At 40.9% G+C, this 20,095-nt stretch overlaps 1 protein-coding gene across 1 annotated transcript in view; it reads right to left on the reverse strand.

The window, feature by feature from the left end:
* LOC311587961 (C-type lectin domain family 2 member D2-like) overlaps positions 1-20,095 on the reverse strand; it is a 101,764-nt gene that overhangs the window by 19,306 nt on the left and 62,363 nt on the right. Inside the window, exons 2-6 of the mRNA XM_084765295.1 lie at positions 8,536-8,625; positions 7,639-7,764; positions 5,238-5,422; positions 4,579-4,685; positions 3,524-3,641 (exon numbers count right to left, since the gene is read on the reverse strand). Of these exons, the coding sequence (XP_084621421.1) occupies positions 3,524-3,641; positions 4,579-4,685; positions 5,238-5,422; positions 7,639-7,764; positions 8,536-8,625 (626 nt within the window). The remainder of the gene's footprint in view (positions 1-3,523; positions 3,642-4,578; positions 4,686-5,237; positions 5,423-7,638; positions 7,765-8,535; positions 8,626-20,095) is intronic.

Genomic DNA, 20,095 nt, shown 5'->3' on the forward strand with positions numbered 1-20,095 from the left:
TTCTGTTTATAAAGGTAATAATGAGAAACATTAGCTGGCTCTTACATTACAAATTTAATCATAATCTCCCTTTTGTTCTCACTTAGTTTTTAACACTTCTGTAATTTTCCATTCTTAATGTATTTCTAGATTTATTTTTTAGAACCAAGTAGGTGCCATTCTGAGCAAAACTTTCTTGTTGTTTTTTGTTTTGTCCTTTGTTGTTGTTTTTGTTGTCCTGTTTCTGAGATCATGTTTCCTATAGCATAGTCTAGATCCAAATTCTTTCTGTGATTAAGAATGACCGTGAACACCTAATGCCCTTGTCCCCACTTTCCAGGTACTGGAATTACAGCTGTGCCTCACTTTGCATGACTGGGGATTCCTAATTTCTACAGCTACAGATTTATTCCTGTTTTTGTTAGTTTCTTGTTGTTTCTAAATAATTACTAGTATAAACGATCACACACTTTGAATTACATGTTAAATTTTAAACCAAGTGTGCTAAAAATATCATTGTGTAGTACAGAATTGCCTTTGTGTCAATTTTTCCCACTTTTTTTTATCTTTGGTAGCTGAATTGTATGATACAAATAATAGATGAATACTAGTGGTCTCTGAACTGTAAACCATTTTTTGGATGCTGACAATCATTAAATAAGTTATTTCATTTAAAAATGTTCTTGAGAACAAAATAAAGAAGAAAGAAAGAGAGGCAGAAAGAGTAGAAATATTCCAAGGAGAGAGAAGACAGCATTTCTCACCATTAAGATCCCTCCATATCTGCAGACATAGTTCACTGCTGACTAAAATTTTATACACACACACACACACACACACACACACACACACACATTGTATCTATTACACAGGCACAGAACCTTCATTGTATCTCTAGAGAAATGTTTATAACAGCTATTCATTCACATGACATTGAGATCATCTTAGACACTGTAGGAAATATGGAAATTATCTATAGGACACAGGTGTATGCACACAGGTCCTCTGCACATACCATATTGTATAGAGGAGACTTGAACTTATATGCACCAGTTCTTTAAGCAACCTTTTGTGGCCAGTGAGTAATTCTGTGTGATGAGAGGTGACACAAGACTGTCATGGAAGGAAACAACGTACTGGACTTGAGAATTAGGACAATGGATCGTCATTCCTGCAGGGTAGGACATGCTGTGTTGCTGGACAAGGAGGCGGAAGCAGACATCTTGGGAAAGTCCAAGGCCCCAAAGATATCCTGAATATTAGAAAAATAATGTATTTATATTTGCATAGAATTTCCTTTGAACATTAGTATGATATGGAGTGACTAAGCCTGGGAAATAAGCCTAATGAGTTATGTGTCTCATTTTATGTATATGCATTATTTCATGTTGGGAACTGTTAGGCTTGGGCCCCCTTGGGCCATGCCCTGGCTGGTATGCAATTGTTATTCTGCCCTGGCAACTTCCAGTTGTGAATGTTGTGCCTCACTGAGCTGACCACAAGTTCCTGTTTTGCGCCCTGGTTACCTTGGTTACATGGTTCCTCTTATCCTGGGGACTTCCCACCTACATCGTCTTGTATTTTTCCACCGGCCTCTGTACTGTATAAAAGGCCTTGGCCCCTCCTCATTAAACAGCATTCTCTTAGAATGGATGACCCGCTGTCTGGAGTGATTCTTCAACCCGTAGTCCCTCGCTCAATACATCGGGGTATTTGCAGCGCGGGCACTGCAAATGGAGGTCTCACCAAGATTGAGAAAGAAGGGAGGATACTGACAAGTCGCCCAGGGAAGCTGGCCAGTGCCTAAGGAAGGTAAGATACGGGTGTATTGGAAAATGGGTGCCACTACGGCCGCCGCCATCATGGTGAACCAATTAACTAAGTTATTAAAGGAACAGGGCACCGGGATTAAACATAAGACAGCCAATGAATTTATTAAAAATATAGAACAGAGCAGTCCCTGGTTTCTGGTATCAGGGGGATTAAACTTACAGGTAAAAAGTGATTTACAACAGATGTTACAGAGAGAGGGCTCAGGAAAAGTCCCTATAGCTACCTTTTCTTTATGCCGCCTTGTTCAAGATGCCCTGCATAGTACCAATGAAAAAATAAAAGAACAGTTAGGGGCCTTGAATGAAACTTTAAATGAGGTACAAGAACAGGAATTTCTGAAGTCACTGGCTTCAGATACAACGGACACTTTCTTCTCAGACTCCGAGGATGAAGAAAGTTTATTAAGAACAGATATCAAGACTTTAAAACAGCATTTGCACAAAATGACTATAGAGGGTGGGACAGACAGTAGAAGAGACAAGGATCAACCCTCACCCTATAATCCTGATTTTCAGAGTCAAGTCTCTTTGGCTGAGGCCTCTGTACCTCTGAAAGGAGTTATTTTTCCTGTGATAGAAGTGCCTAATCCCAATAATCCAGGACAGGCTCAAAGACAGCATGAAGCTCTTCAATTTAAGGACACAACCAACCATTACAGTTACTAATCTTGTGTACAACCCATGCTCCTACAGGGATGTTTTGGCAAACTGGGCCCATCTTATGGGTTCATTCATAAGTGTCACCTGCAAAAATGGTTATGTCATATCCGCAGGCTATGGTGTTGCTTCTTTTCAAAGCTTGTAAAATAAGTATGCAACCCTGTCAATAAAATAAGATGACAGAGTTAAGAAAAAAAATGCATGTGACCTCTTGTCTTGTTGTTTTGGAGACTTGTCAATGCAGCACTGTGAATAATCAAACAAAAACTAAAATATTTTGTTCTTATAGTTCAACAAGGTGTAAACTATTGAAAGGCAGGCATCAAGTTGGAAGATAAGGCATCAGTAATTAGCTGCCTCTTGACCTTAAATGAATCTAAAGAAGAATAAAATTTAAAATAACACTTCTGGGTGAAATTTTCCAATTAAATTAAAAACATAAAATGTCATTTCTTATACTATATACTTTGTCTGCTGTAATTAGAAAATATAAAATGAGAAGTCCAAAAATCTTTTGATACATACTCTTCATGAACTAAATGACAGAGTATATAATGTATGTCTTAATTCTGTTTAGATCTTCCTGCATGTTGGTCATTGATTTTTGTGAAGGATGTTGTGTTTTCTCAAATATTTGGAAGTCACACACCAAGCATCATCCTTCTTGTGATTTTTGAGGCATTTCCAGTTTTCAGTCACCCCACATGTTTATTGTCCTGTTCATTCAAAGTAAGAACTAATGAAAAAACTTTACATTACTGGCTATAAACGTGGAGGTCACTAATACTAATGTGATTGTACTTTAGGTTTAAGTTATGAGGACCAACTCATTCCTGAGCACTGATTTAATTTCGAAACATTCATGGTCACTCAAGAACCCTTATGTTTAATCCTCAATGACAATTGTTTTCTTCAATGTCACCACACAATAGGAATTGCTTTTGATAATGATTTTTGCAGATCAAAAATGAAATAGAAACATACTAAAGATTTCTCATGGGATGTTTTGAAACATTCTTTCTCCAGATTTAAAACTGCTAGATACAGGATACTGCTGAAATACAGCAGCTGGGCTTGTTGCAAATCCACCTCCTCTGTAAGAGGTTTCTGCCACTGCTGATCACACTGTCACTCAGGTAGGCACACTCTCCTTCTCCTTGGGTGGGAATCCTTAAAAAAAAAATCCTCAGAAGCCAGCATTGCATTCAGTCCCACAACAAACTCTTGCCTGTCTGTAGTGTAAATCAAAGAAAGGGAGAGTTCAGCTGGAATCACATGCACTAGTTTTACACCTAGTGACTTTTACATTCTCAGGGTTTGACTTCATCACCACACCTTAGTCACTGATCCACGTTGAATCTTGTAAGGTGTGTGTGAAGTATGTGACTGGCACTTGCTTCCATGTTCAAATAAACTGCTGCTGTGGGTGGCCTCACTGAGGGTGACCTTCAATTCTATCTTGAAGTATTTTGTAAATTGCTGAAAGCGCTTTAGTGATAGCAATGACTGAGTCTCTGATTTACCATTCCACTGTATGCCTACATTCAAAACAGCTGTGCTCACATCCAAGACTCTTGGGGTGCTCTAAGGTGATGAGACTTTGGAGGAGGTTCCCAATGCCCTGGAGTTTCTGTTTCTGAGAACAGGAACAGCTGGGCAAGCAATGGGTTAATGGCCACTGAAGTTCTGCAGTGGCCCCCTGGTGTTTTAGACATCTCACTGGCCATCTACAATGTTGCTTATATCCCACACAGGGTGTTATGCCAAGGAAAAGTTAAATTGGTGATAGAGAAGACAATAGCTACCCCAGATGCCATTACTTTGCTAAAAATTTGGAGTGAAATCACACTAAGCAAATGCTTTGAAAGTGATGGCTAATAAATGGGAGAGCTTTCAAATGATTTAAATTTGTTCAAATGTGGAGTTTTCTGAAGATTGGCTTTGCATGTAAGCACACACCCTACCTCTGAGGCACACCTCCAGACAAGGGTTCATTTTTCTTCCATTCCAGTACACTTGGCCTCCTGACTTTCATCTTTCATAGAAGCATCTCACACACTTTTCAACAAATGATCACAATAGAAGGGAAAATGGTCTAAAAACATACAAGTTGTTGTACTCAGTGTGGTCTGTCCACCTCCAAGGATGCTGTGATGACTCTCTGTGCAGGCCAATCCAGTGGTCAGAAACCCCCTTGTATCTCTTCAGGAAATTCTGTCATAGAACACAGAAAGAAAATTCATGTGTCTCTCAGCTTCAAATGACCCTGAGACTCTGCCCTATAGCCTTTGTTCAGGATGGCAGCAGGCTGTAACTGAGAGTCATCAACTTTGGAGACGTAATTACCCTCACTTTTCAGTGGAGCCATTTTATATCCATAATCCAAAGTATGTTGGTGATCACACTTCTCTCTGTTGCTTGCATAGGTTCTTGTTAAGCCTGGTCTCATAGTTATGAACAGTTGTCATCTTGAGTATGCAACATCTGCCAGCTTAGATAAAGACTCACATGACTGCTAGGTATCTCAGTAGATCCCATGTTTGGTCTTGTATGTTGACTAAGAGTACAACATGAGAGCGTGTCTCTGGAATGTCTTGGGGGAACAACCAGAAGTGTTAGCATATCAAATGTACACTCTAACATGTCCCCAAGTCCCCTGATGCCTGGCGTGGGATCCTGCCTCATACCTCAGCTTTCAGTTTCCTAACTCAAGACAATACATATTTAACAGAACAAACAACACTCCAACTCCTGACCCTTCCTTACCAGCTCCTCCAAGGTGTCTATTTGAGCCAGATGGGCCTCTAGTACCATGCAGAAGGTCTGGCTGAATGTCCAGTTTCTCATGTTTTCAGAAAAATAGAAACATTTACTTCCAAATCCAATCCAGTCTCTAGGACAGTTGTCATAGCAAGGTGCAGGGCTCTCAATGGCCAGGTTTTCCTTTCTCACTAAAATGCAAACAGTGAGATAAAAATATCATAATGGAACATTTCCCTGTCTGGTCGCTTTTTCTAGCTATCCAAATCTCAGTTGTGAGGTGAGGGACTGTAGCTTTCATAAGCATGAGGATCTCCAATCCAGAGCCTTCCAGTGGGCTGTTCTTTGTGTTTTGTGTTTTGAGACAGAATCTAGCTATGTCCTCCTGCCTGGCCTGGATCTCACAGTGTGGACTGTACTTGTCTACAGCTTGTAGTAATCCTCCTGCTTGTTCCTCCTGAGGGCTGGGACTAGAGACACCACACCCTGGAAGGAAATCATTTCTAGGCCATCAGTACTTTAGGATTGTTCCTGATTCCTGGAAGTCTCCAGCATCCTTTCCCATAATCCTCCTTCACATTCTTATTTTTGGCAAAAGAAAAAATCTCCCCAGTTGTCTGAGTTTTATATAAAGACATGACACTGCATAAACCATGGTATTTTCAAAATGGTTTTTGATACCAAAACTTTGATTGAGGCCTTCCTGTAATTCTGTTTCACACACACACACACACACACACACACACACACACACACACACACACACATACACACACACACACATGTACACACACACACACGATGGCACTTGCTAGAGCCAGTTAGGAAAGCTACCATCATGACTTCTGATGACAGATGTTAGAACCATGTGCAGAAGTAGATTTCACTGCTGGTAGAAGTAAAGCTTAATACAGTCAATATGGAAGTTCTTCAAATCATTTAAAGTGTGACTTTGTTATGCCACTTGTGGGTGCATATGGAAAGAGCCCCATATCCTACCATGAAGATACTTGCACATCTATGCTTATTGCTGTCCTATGTACAATAGTAAGAAAATGGATCTAACATAAATAAATATCCATAAACTTGTGAAGAGATAATACAAATATGGCATATATTCAAAACAATATTACTCATCTGTAAGGAAAAATAAAAATTTCAGGAAAAAATAATCCAAGTGAGTTCTTGGAAACCCACAAAGAAAGAGACCACATGTACACCCTCAAAACTATATCCCATCCTACAATGTATAGTGTAAACAGCCATGAGTGTGAGCATAGTATAACACATAGGAAAAAGGACAGGGAAGAGTGATATAAGAGGAAGAGGAAGGACAAAATGCAGGCAAAGGGCCCAATATGTCATGAAAAAGCTTAGGCATGGAATATTTTTCTAGTTATAACCCTGTCATTTTATTTCTTATTTTGAGGAAGATAGTGCATAAAAATGTAAATGGCAGTAGTAGAATAAAACCATAGCTTAAGCTTCATGGCTATAGAATGGCTATTCTAAATGTAGGGACATTGCTTTAAGAGGTTAGAAGGAATGTGCTGTTCTTTTGAAAGTGTAGGGAATGGCAAGAAAAAAGTGATTTGATAGGAAATATTAAATAGCAGAAATGATTCCCTCCCTTGTTTTCAGTGGAGGGGAATTTGTTATTGCTGTTCTCACTTCTCATACCCAGAACCATGAGGCTACAGTGAAAGGAACAAATGCAATGGGCAGGGAGGGTGACTGTCACTCCTTTTTATCTGACTCTTCAGAGCTACTCAGTAGTTTAGGTTACACAGACTATGTCTTGTTGGCAAATGTTTGTTTGTTCATGTTCTGACTTGTGTATTACTCATTGATGTGCTTAGAGTTGGTTTTATAAAAAACATGATTTTACCATGATACATTTACTCCGGCTACATCTAGAAGAGCTGTACAAGGTTTTATCACATTACTCACACAATCTATAACTAAAAGCTTAGGAATCACATACTCTGGAACTTGCTATTTAATCATTTCAGACCATGGTTGAAGATATTAACTGAATCCATGGATCATGGGGAAATCTGAACCTTCAGAACCATATTACCCTTCACGTCCCTCACTTTCCTTTGTCAACAGTGTCCTCCTTTAGGTTCTTCCTTTGAGTTTTCCATATGTCTCCTGTATCTCTGTCTAGAGGTTGCTGACTCCATCGTCCCAGGGATGCTGAGCCTGGCCTCCTGTGCACAACACAGCCTGTGCTACTCCCTTCACTGCATCATCCTGCTGGAGCCTAAGTTCCCAGCAAACAGGAATTTCTAGTGTGTTTTCTCAAGCCCTTCCCACAGTGCCTGGCAAACACTGATCAGTAACTACTCACTAACAGTGTAAGTGTGGACAGAATGCTGCAGAATTTAGAGACTAAGTCACTTACCTGATAAAGCAAAACAAAGTACAACTACAATTATAATGATGACTGGGATCACTAAACGCCAGCAGGAAAGCTTAACAGGAAACTCGAAGGAGAAGATTTTGTGATGTTTTTCTTGGAATTTTTTCCCTGAAAATATAAACAATACCAGAGTCTTAATCCCAAGAAGATTTTAGGGAAAAGGATAAATTTATCCCAGAATTGTCTGAATATTTGCCTTGTACTCCTTTAGTGTAAATCCCCTTCACAGAAGACCTGAGAAGTATCTATGATTAATCCAAATAAAAATCCAACTACAGCCATCATGGCTTAGCTCATATCTTAAATAATTTTATATGTTCAATGCACAGCTACCTGTTACAGTCAGAGTTAAACACATGCTAGAGTGGGAGTGGGTGGGATTTGAACCTCCTTCTATCCTCACCCCCTACAGTAGATCTGGAAACCACAAGCCCTAGCACTGCAGGTGACTTTCACCACTGTGCAGTGAGAGCTGTGCTGTTAGAGTTTCCTTCATTCTGGGACATAAGGAGCAACTTCCTGTAATTCAGCAGAGTGTACTAGCAAACTAAACACAGAGAGAGAGAGAGAGAGAGAGAGAGAGAGAGAGAGAGAGAGAGAGAACTAAACAAACAAATGCAACCCAAACAAACAAAACCTATCCAAACCTATGCCTCAGTATTTTGTCATTAAGTCCATGTTCATTTCTCTTGGCCAGAAATTCTTGAGAATTATATACTCTCAGAGAATAACTAATATAACTGAGGTCTCCCAGTATCTCCACTTCTCCAGAGACCCGCCATGACAGGCTAACAAGCGAGAGGTTCAGCTCTTCTGTGAGACCCTGGAGAAGCTCCCCTCTGCCCTTTTAGCTTGATTCAAATTGGATAAAACACATACCCATTTCTCCCTCCTGCAGGAATTCTCTGGTAGTGGGCTCTGTCTTCAGCATACCGAAGGAAGCCTCCGGAACGTGCACAGAGTTCAACTCTGAGGAGGACCAAAAGTGAAGCTAGAGAGGAGGATTTTTTTTTTAAACTCTTCAACCTAGGACATAAGCCAATGGCACGGCCCTGCTGTCCATCAGGCGGCTTGTTAACTCCTTTCTTTCAGCACACCCACTCAAGCACATGAGGGTTTTTCCTTGGAGAAACTGAATCACAAGGTAGGAGAAGGGGGGGGGGGGCTGAGATGTGAAATGAAGTGGCCTGCAAACAAAATATTCAGAACACCGTGATGCTGTACTGTTGCCACTCAACAAGGCAAAGAACATTTTGTTTCAGGAAGTGTCTAAGGCTCCCACTGAGTAGCCAGCTGTGCCTGGTCTCAGACTCGCTTTGGAAAGTGACTTCAGAAGGATGCAGCCCTCATGCCACAGGAGGCTAGAGCAGCCGAAGTGAGAGCAGAGCTCCTGCATGGGCTGCTTGCCGCTCTCTGCACCCATTCCCTGGGGACTGCCCAGACGCTCATGGAGCTCATTCTTCCTCCCCCAGGAAACAAAGTGGAGGTGCAACATGGGGGTGGTGGTACCCAGCCTATAGAAGAGATTACAAAAGAGGACCTTTCCCAGGCACTAGGACCCTGGAAGAGGCTGGTCACCTATCTGTCTAAAAGGTCTGATCCTGTTTCTGCTGGTTCAATGGCTTCTTTGTGGGCAGTTTGCAGCTACAAGCATGCTAGGAAAGAAAATGAGAAACGAACTCTGGGCCAGGAAGTGTTACCAACTCCTTTCTACTCTTTGGTCTTCTGAAGGGACCCCAGAAACTTGGATGCACAACATCCAAATAAGACATCACCAGGCATTTCTCCTGGGCCAACCCTGTATCTGACTGTGTAAACCTTCAGCCATCAGCCCAGCCAGCCTGCTGCCCGATGATAACCCAGCAGCCCCTCCAAGACAGAGCCAGGTTAGGGTCATGAAAGTCCGCTGACCAGAAGGGAGTGGTCACAGCAGAGTAAGAGTCTATGATGCTGCAGAGGATCTGGATGAGGTGCCCTCAGCACAGAATCCTGTCAGGTTTGTCAGCACAGTCTGTCAGCTGCTCTGACCTGGCCCCTCTGGCTCAGGCCAGCAGGAGCTTGCAGCTCAGCTTCTCCAAGCAGGCTAGAAAAACATGAGTTAAATCCTGACCTGACTTCAAAGAAAAACTGAGGTTTTCACCTCAGGAAAAATAGAATACTTAACATAAACTTTTGCTAATGTCTGTTCTGCTTCTGTAATCACAAAGATTTTGGCTCCCAGGTCAAACAGAAACACCATGGTGACATATCTGTGCCCTATTCTTATTAAAAATTAATATAAATCTTGCCATTCTTACCAACCACCAACTCAGCTGCACCAATGGGAAGTGCTGACTGTGGGTTTTGCAATTCAGTTAAGATATTTTTCATTTGAACATTTCTGCTTGGTCCTATTTAACAGTTCATACATCTTCCTCGGTATAATTCTTCCATGTATTGAATTCCTGAAGTTGTTCTCTGTGGTGTCCATGAGCATCTTTATGACAAGTTTTAAAATTCTTTGTTAAAAAACTAAAGAGATGGCTCCATAGGTCAATCACTTACAATGCCACATAAGCCTTTAAGAACAGATTTCAGATGCCCAGCACCTGTGTAAATAACTGGTAAGTATGGAAACCAACCTACAAGCCCAGTGCTTGGGAGGTGGAGACCAAGGACCCTAGAGGAACCTGGCTAATTGGACCAGTGGAATCATTGAACTCTGGGTTCATGAAGAGACCCTGCCTTGGTGAACAGAGTAGAGCATGATCAAGAAGACACTTGATATCAAACTCTTGTCTCCACATGCATGTACAAATACCACAGATGTGTGTGTACCTATACACATGTGAGCACACATACTCCCATGCACACATACCCAAGCAGCTTATATACCTGTGATGCTTTAGTGTAACAAGTGTTCTTTTTCTTTATCTGTTGGACCATATTTTGTTATTTAATATTGTTCTGTGATTTGGGCATCTAAAAAAACCACTCATCTCAAGAAAGAGAGTTTTGCATAGGCTCTTCAATTGAGGAATATTTTCACCCCTCAGTCACAGTCATAGGGGAGGGGAGTAAGGGGAAAATTAAAAAAAAAAAAGAAGACTATCTGTAATGATCCTGACCAGAAGGTCATTCTTTTTTATGTATTTTATTAATTTATTCATATTACATCTAAATTGTTATCCCATCCCTTCTATCCTCCTATTCCTCCCTCCCTCCCATTTTCCCCTTACTCCCCTACCCTATGACTGTGACTGAGGGGGTCCTCCTCCCCCTGTATATGCTCATAGGGTCTCTTCTTTGTAGTTTGCTATCCTTCCTCTGAGTGCCACCAGGCCTCCCCATCGAGAGAACGTTGTCAAATATGGGGCACCAGAGTTTGTGTCAAAGTCAGACCCCACTCTCCACTCAACTGTAGAGATTGTCCTGCCCATTGGCTAGATCTGGGTAGGGGTTTGAAGTTTACTACACGTATTGTCCTTGGTTGGTGCCATAGTATGAGCACCAAATCTGCCTATCATAATGTTCTTCTTGTAGGTTTCTAGGACCCTCTGGATCCTTCAACTTTGCCATTCTCCCATGCTTCTCTCATCTAGAATCCCAATAGGATGTCCTCCCCTCTGTCCCATTTTCCTGGTTAGTGAAGACTTTCATGGGACATGCCCCTTGGGCTAGTGTCCAGATATAAGTGAGTATATACCATTTGAGTCTTTATGCTTCTGGGTTAACTCACCCATTATGATCATTTCTAGTTCAACCCATTTGTACACAAATTTCAGGAATTCCTTGTTTTTAATAGCTGAGTAGTATTCCATAGTGTACATGTACCACAGTTTCTTAATCCATTCTTCTACTGAGGGACACTTAGGCTGTTTCCATGTTCTGGCTATTATGAATAAGGCTGCTATGAAACATGGTTGAGCAAATGTTCTTGTTGTGTGCTGGAGCATCTTCTGGGTATATTCTAAGGAGTGGAATCACTGGGTCTTGAGGAAGCCCTATTCCAAGTTTTCTGAGATGGCACCAGGTACATTTCCAAAGTGGCTGTACTAGTTTGCATTCCCACCAGCAATGAAGGAGTGTCACCTTGCACAAAACTCAAATCCAAGTGGATCAAAGACCTCAACATAAAAACAGAGACACTAAGTTGTTGGGGATGATAGGCCATATAGCCAATGTTCAGCCATCTTGTCCAAGTCTTCACCTTTAAGTCTCTATCTTTCCCAGAGCTTACCTTTCACCAGAAACTAGCTGACCCTGTTGTGAGTCAACAGTTAGACTAAAGACAGATAGAGATGGGGCGATCCTACTGTGAGTCAGCAGTTAGACTAAAGCTAGATGAGGACAAAGCAAGATACTCTGTGTGGCAGAACATTATGACCCTGCCTGGAATTCCCTGTGTTTTGAGAAAAGCTTGCAGCTGGGTTGCTATAGCAATATGCTTCCCTGCCTTCTGAATTATAAAAGCTGCTGCCTGACTAATAAAGTTTGAGAGTTTGATCAATCAGACTTGCTCTCCTTCTTTGTGTCTTGCATTTTCAACAGGTGACCTTCCTCCAAGTTTTAGTTGAACCCTGCAGGCCAGGACAAAGTGACGCCCAAAGTGGGGCTCAAGGAACAGAGCACTCACCTGCCCATCACTCTTCAAGGACCGGTCACCCTGGATCGCCGCGGACTTCGTGCCTGTGAGACAGATCCGGCTTGGATAGCCTGGACTCTCCCAATCGTGAGACAGATCAAACAAGGTAAGCAATGGCAATACATATGGAACAATCACTTAGCAAACATGAATTATTTATCAACGAACTTAAAACCTCCCTCAAGACACAAGGAATGTGGGTAAAAAAAAAAGACTTAGTAAAATTTTTTCTCTTCATTAGTGATATTTGCCCTTGTTTTCTAAAAAAAGGGCACTGTGAACAAAAAACACTGGCAACGGACAGGGGATTGCCTTCATGATTATTATAGGTCTTTTGGGCCTGAAAATGGTCCCTGTCATTGCCTTTTCCTATTGAAATTTGATTAATGATATCTTATGTGTTAGATATTTTCATGAGGATATTAAAATTTTATTAGATAAAGCTAAAAAAATTCTTTTAAAAAAAAACTTAGAAAAAGTCTGGGGAAATGTAAAAGTCGGCATACCCAGTCCTCCCTTGAGGATCCCTATTAAGGTCAAAGTCTGTAAATCTGCTCTGCCTGAAGAGTCCCCTCCCAGACCTGAACTCTAATCAAGGAGTTAGGTAAGGCGGCTGCCACTCTTCTTTGTCTGTCTTCTTTGTCTACCTCTCTGTCTCTCCGTGTTCTTTAGTTTTGCTTTGAAGCTCAAGCATTTAAGTTAGTCACAATGTCAGGGTTGCTCTTTGCCTGTGCCAGGAGATAGTATACCTCTTGACTCCTGAAAGGGAGGCTGGGAGACGTTCCTGACCTCCAGGAAGGGAAGTCAATCCCCCTCCACTTGGGAAGCGCTCTCGGCCTGCCTGATCACCGGGTCTGATCACTCACTTGGTTCTGGTTTTGGTGTAGTCCAGACTATTGTGGCTTCTTGGCACCATTTTTCTGGTTTTTGTTTATTTGTGTCTATTTGTGTGGACTTTCTCACTATGAGACAAAAGGATCAGCCCCCTTGACTATTGTCTTAGACTACTGGATGGACTGACAGACTAGGGCACATAACTTGTCCCTCATAGTGAAGAAAGACAAACTTGTCGCTTTTCTTGTCTTTGTCTGGTGTTTAAATATTGTTTTATATATTATATTCTGTTGGAGAAAAAAAAGAACAAAATTTCATTGACTGGCCATTAGTTCTAACTCATTTCAATTATTCTCAAGAAAAGAAACAACAAAAACTGATCACCTAGCTCTGTCCTTGGAGCTAGGATGCCTGGCTAAACTGGCAGGAAGCCCAGGGCTGCCTGAACTCCTAATGATGTGCTCTAAACTCCAGCCAGCCCAAATCCCTCAAACATGGCAAATGCAAGGTCACTACTCACAACAGAAAAAATTAGGTGGCTAAAAAATGATAGCTAATATGAAGGGTCTTTCCAGGAACTGCGTGGTAAACAATGACCAGAAAAAGGCACTGGTAAGGTCTTTTTCAGTCCTAGTCACTCCTTAGACTCCTTGGTAATGGGCTCTGAATAACTTTCACTATAGAGGCTGTGTATTTTCAACAGGGGCTTGTGTGCAGAAACATCCTGGGCAGGATGCCAACTCGGATACTCCTAATTTCTCTATTATCTTTCACAAGTTCTGCCTTTAGCATTTAACATTTAGATGTAAAATCCTTTTAAATTATGCTATAAAATTAAAGAAATGTTTTGTCTGTTTTACAACATGTGTGTTTCTTATTGGCTTTAAAGGTATAAACTTATTGTGTTCTGTATATCTTGGTTAAAATCTTTAAAATCTATAACAGATAGTTATGCTTGTAATTTAAGGCCAGAGCCATTCTAACAGCAAATAAAATGAACCAACTTAAGAAACTGATCTTTAACAGTAATAGACTTATAAAAAATTAAAATTTGAACAATAAATGTTTCCTTAATAAAGATGTTAAAACTACATCTCCAGCATATACCTGTGAACTTTTATCTAAGGATTAATAATTTTCTTATTAAGTATAATGTTTAAAATTTAAGTTCAAACTCTTGCTTAAAACATATGAGTGCATGTGTGTTTGTAACACAGATATTATGTGATTCAATCCTAGTTCAAAAAACTATAAAAATCTGGTTTTAAGTTCTAAAAATTATGGTTATACTCTCTGACTTCACTTTTAAACAAATGTAACAGGATTTGTTTGTATTAATTACGTTACAGTCAATATAAAGTGCTAATAACTTTAGATTTAGATTCTTCTATAAATTATAAATTAAATATATTAGTAACACTGACAAATTTTCTTTAAAAATTGTTGTATTCTATAATGATATGCCATATGGAAACCAGAAAAGTTTCCAGCCTCTATATTTATAGATCTTGATGCTGAAGTAAAGAAACTCTAATTTAATAGTTATCATTTACATAACTTGTCAAGGTCTTATTGTACATCAAAATCATGGTGTGTAAAACAGGAGATGCAAATTAATACAGAGGATAAAATTACTCAGCTGTTATTGTTTCCCTACATTAAGGACAAAGCCGTTCCAGTAAAAAAGAATGGGTATATTTGAGAATACAGAAAAATGTATATTCTGGCAAACAATGTTATATATTCACTTATAAGTAGATATTAGCCCAACATAGATGCTCTCTGAGAAACTCCACTCAGTGGAGGATTGGGACAAATACTAGAAATCATTGCCAAACTCTGGGCAAAGAGCTATGAGTTATGTAAAAGAGTGGTCCAGATGAAAAACATTAACAAGTATTTAAGATTATGCATAAAAGGTAACTTAATAAAAATCATTAGAAACAGCTGAAATTACAGAGGATGGCCAGTTCAGGCTCTGTGTCCCCCATTACTAGTAATCTTCACTATTGTCACTCTTGTAGTTTCCACTGCACTAAGTTTCTAAAGATGCAGAATCTCACAGGCAAATACTAGGTGGAGCTTGGGAAGCCCTGTGGAGGAGGGGAGAAAGCACTGGAGGAGCCAGGAGGACCAAGGATATCACAGGAACAAGGCCCACAGAATCAGCTGACCTGGACTCAGGGGACTCACAGAGATCAGGGAGCCTGCCTGGGTCTGAGCTAGTTGCTCTGCATATGTTATGGTTGTGTAACTAGGTGTTCTTGCGGCACTCCTAACAGTGGGAGCAGGACAGTTATGCACCTTTCCCATGCCTTTGAGACTGTCTTCTTCCTAGTGGGTTGCCTTCTCAAGCTTTGATGTGAGAATATGTGCCTTATTATAGATTGTTATGCCATTTTGGGCTCATATTCCTGGAAGGCTACTCTTTTATGAGGAGATGTGAAGTGGGGGATGGTTCTGGGGTTGAAAGGCTAGATGGTGGAAGAGACTTGGGGGAGGTAAGAAAGGGAAAACAGCAACTGGGATGCAATATATGAGAGAAGAATAAATAAAATGGTAAAAATTTTAAAAAAAGAAACAGCTGAAATGAGATTGAGACAAGGATCCCATACCTGCCCCACTATAATAAAAAATATAAATAGTTTAATTAATTAATATCTGCTGTGCCCCAGGTTAACTAAGCCTACTTTAAAAAATAGTAATAACAAGTGTCTATGTCTTGATTGATTGCTAGTGAGTTAAAAAATACAACAACAATAATAATTATAGACATAATAATAAACATTCTTAAGCCATACTGGTACTTTAACTACAACTGGTATGTGAAGTTAAGAACTACTATCACAAACTGTTTAAAATAATTAAAGCTTATGGTTTTGTTAGGTACTAGCTCAGTTAACCACAGTTGTTTTCTAAAAGTAATCAGCCAATATATAGCTAGAAACAAGCAATTCAGATATACTAAAATTAAACAGATGTGGTCCTCTAGCACTTATCTACAGACTACAGATTATAACACTCTGTTTTATGTTTATAAAATATAGGTTAGAGCAGACAACTGAAGACAGACGAGGATTGAGCACAGATATGCTGGTCCTCAAGCTTATCAGAGATCTGCTAAATATGTCATTAACTATATTTAAACTAATTAAGACAGAGATTCCCACATCCTAGCAGTGGCTTACTATGTTTAAAGGTCTGAAAAAATGTTTAATATTTGAGAGTCTAAGAAAGTGTTTAAATGTTGGTAAGTGCAAGTTACAGAATTAAAATAAGATCAGTGGTTACAATAAACTGATAATGGTCCTGGCTACACCAGAAAAAAATTTCAAGACTTTTGTCATCAATTACATATCAAACATGTGACAGGAATACCCTATAGCCCACAAGGTCAAGATATTGTGGAACAAGCTAATCAAACCCTTAAAAATACCCTCCTAAAATTAAAGGAGGGGGGCTTGTATCTCACGAAAGGCTCACCCAGGAACATCCTTCACCATGCACTGTTTGTGCTCAATTTCTTGACTTTGGATGCCCATGGCAAATCTGCTGCCAATCACCTTTGGCATCCTGGAACCAATACTGACTATGCTAAAGTCAGGTGGAAAGATCCCCTTACTCACAAATGGAATGGACCAGACCCAGCCCTTATCTGGGGAAGAGGTTCTGTGTGCGTATAGGATACCAAGGAAGGAGCAGCCAGATGGCTGCCTGAGAAACTAGTCAAACAAATCGATGCTCCTCCTCCCAATCATCTTGATGATGTCGGCCAACATATAAATGATCAGGAAATCCAGGGTGGGAGACTCCCCTGAGATCCTTTTCCTTCTCTTACAGATGAGGTTTCTTTGGATAATATCTTTTGGGATACTACTGAAAGGCCAGAAAGTAATCTCCAATCAAACAACAACCATCATCAACCGGTATTACAAACCTGGTCTGTATTGTCAACACTGGGAGATACTGTCTGGTCTATCACTGGAGACCATCCTTATGGACCTGGTGGCCAGACCTAACTTCACTTACCTGACTTCAAATCATTCTCGCCCTGAGCTAACTGATTCATGTTGGTTATGCTATGACTCCAGCCCTCCCTTTTATGAAGGAATTGCGGTAATTGAGAACATCTCCAATTCCTCTGACCATTCTCAATGTTGATGGACCCAACTGGGTAATGCCAAGCTAACCTTGAGTTCCGTATCAGGCTCCAGGTTATGTATAGGTAAAGTTATCCCCTCCTCCTATCAACATCTCTGTAATATAACCATTATATCCTTCCCAGTAATAACACTTGGTGGGCCTGTGACAATGGCCTCACTCCCTGCATATACTCCCCCCATTTAAAAGCTAGTAAGACCACTTTTTGTATTCTCATTCAATTAGTCCCCCCACTTAATATATTATACTGAGGAAGAATTTTCCCACTACTGGGATCCTGTTACTGATCAAGCCCTGCTTAGAACCAAGCATGAGCCTATAACTGCAATTACCCTGACTGTCTCCTCGGATTAGGTGCTACAGGTACTGGCGTGGTGTTCTTTCCAAAAAACATTATTCAGATCTCTGCCTGTCAATTGATGGAGACTTGGACCAAATGGAAACTGCCATATCCCACCTTGAAAAATCCTTGTCTCCCTCACCGAGGTCTAGGAGAGGCCTAGACTTGCTGCATCTCCAGCAAGGGGGACTTTGTGCTGTCCTTAAAGAAGAGTGTTGCTTTTATATGGACCACTCTGGAGTGGTCAAAGATAGCATGGCCAAGGTTAGAGAAGGCTTAGAAAAGAGCAAAAGACAACGAAAACAGCAACAGAGTTGGTTCTATAACTTGTTCTCCACCTCCCCTTGGCTTACTACCTCCATTCTAGGCCCCCTGATAGGATTTCTTCTCTGCCAAGAGCCGCCCTGTTGAGGGGGCTCACTAGGCATGTGGGCTGTCTAGGAGGTGATCTGGTGTTTGCAAGGTCTTATACCATGATGTACCCTGAAACTACTTCCAGCCTCTGACATGCTGTCAGGAGCCATTGATTTGGGAAAATCCAGGAGGCATGAGAGATCTCTGGAGGTGATCCGATATTTGCAAGGTCTGTATCGTGATGTGCCCCAGAATTGCTTCCAACCTCTGACTACCCTGTCAATTGTGCACTGCTGCATCTCTCTGAAATCTGGCATTAGAGCCGGGCATGGTGGCGCGTGCCTTTAATCCCAGCACCCAGGGAGGCAGAGGCAGGTGAATCACTGTGAGTCTAAGGCCAGCTTGGTCTACAAAGTGAGTCCAGGACAGCCAGGACTACATTCATGGCCAGCCCGGTCTACAAAGCGAGTCCAGGATAGCCAAGATTACACAGAGAAACCCTGTCTCGAAAAACCAAAAATAAATACATCTGGCACTGGTGTGAATTGTTATTTTCTGGGTACTGACCAGCTCTGATTGAGCAAACTTCCTAGAGGTTCTTATTGAAGATGTACTTTTTGTTATCCAGATGAATTAATCCCTGATTATGGAATTCCTGATTTGGCTCAAATAGTTTTAAAAGTTAAAGTTAGTTTATGGCTGCAATAAATACCTTTGTGGACCTCCAAATGCCTCACTAGGATAGCCTACCAGCAGATTTGTGGCTTCAGATAAGCCTCCACCGCAGATGGCACCACAAATCCTGGTATTTGACCATAAATATAGCCAACTTTGTTTAAACTCCATGTGAACCTATGTGGAATGAAGTTACCTAGAGATGTCTGAATTTACTCTGTTTCTTAGAATGAAAGACAGACAAAATTATTGTCCTGAGCTCATAACGAACTAAGAGATAGCTGGATAATGTATAGTCAGGTCCATCCTAACTGATAAGTTGTATACTCTTGTAAGTTTCTGTCCTTATTAACCTTAGACCCTGTCAACCTTTGTCATTCTGAACTCACCATGAACTTATGTAATGGATACATAGATAAGAAATGTTTAGATTTAAAGCATGTAACCTGTTGTATTTTAGAATTCATCTGCTTTTGTGATTAATTGTACTGTTTTGACTATGAGGTAATTCCCTGTTCTCAGAAGTATAAGTATGGTCTTCTACAATAAACGAGGAAGGAGAAAGGAGAGAGGAGAACGAGAGAGAGAGGAGAGATGGAGAAGGAGAGAAAGGAGAGAGAGAAAGGAGAGAGCGGGAGAACAGAGGAGAAAAAATGAAGCAGCTCAACTTCAGTTGAAGTTAAGATGCCTGACTTCATCCACCTTTTCTCCTGATCCTCTTCTCTTGAATGTATGTGTGTGAGTGGTTTATTTTCTATCTCTCTCTTACTTCTTATTTCTCTGTAGATTCGCAAATAAGTTAGCAGACTCAGGGCCATCAGCCTTCTATAGCTAATAAGCCTAAGTTTACACCAACTTATTGGAGATCTCCGCAAAGAGGCCTATCTACAGATCAAAGAGCCTCCTTTTATGACCCCGTGCAGTTTCTAGCCAGAAGCTGCTTTTACAGCCTCAGCCATAGGAAAAAAAGGTGGTCAGTTTAAATTCTCCTCAGCCGCGGTACAGCCAGTCCCTAGAGAAGAAACCTTGGGCTCCTTTTCCCTTTCCTTCCTTTTTCTTCTTTCAATCCTGATCGGTTGCCTGAGCCATCAGCTCTGGCCACCCAAGAGATAAAGTGAACAAGAAGGGCACCCGCAATCCAACCCCAGAGTGAATCTACCCTGGACCCTCACCAGAGCACCAGCCGGGCATTAACACTTCTCCTTCTTTCTTTTGGCCCCTGGGCTTTTAGATGCCTTACTACCTTTGTAAAACAACAGCTAGATGCTTGAGATGCTCAAGCAATACAGGTGCATTATCATAGACTTGACTTGGCGGACCAAGGCCATGATGAGCTTGACCACTAATGTGCTTCCACTCCCCCTTCTTTGGCACAATGAGAATGGCATATACTCAGATATTGCCTGCCATAAGGCATGGGCACCTGCAAGGGGTGTGGGGCAAGGTACCGC

Source organism: Acomys minous, assembly GCF_964271855.1.
Source record: "Acomys minous genome assembly, chromosome: 17".
NCBI lineage: Eukaryota > Metazoa > Chordata > Mammalia > Rodentia > Muridae > Acomys > Acomys minous.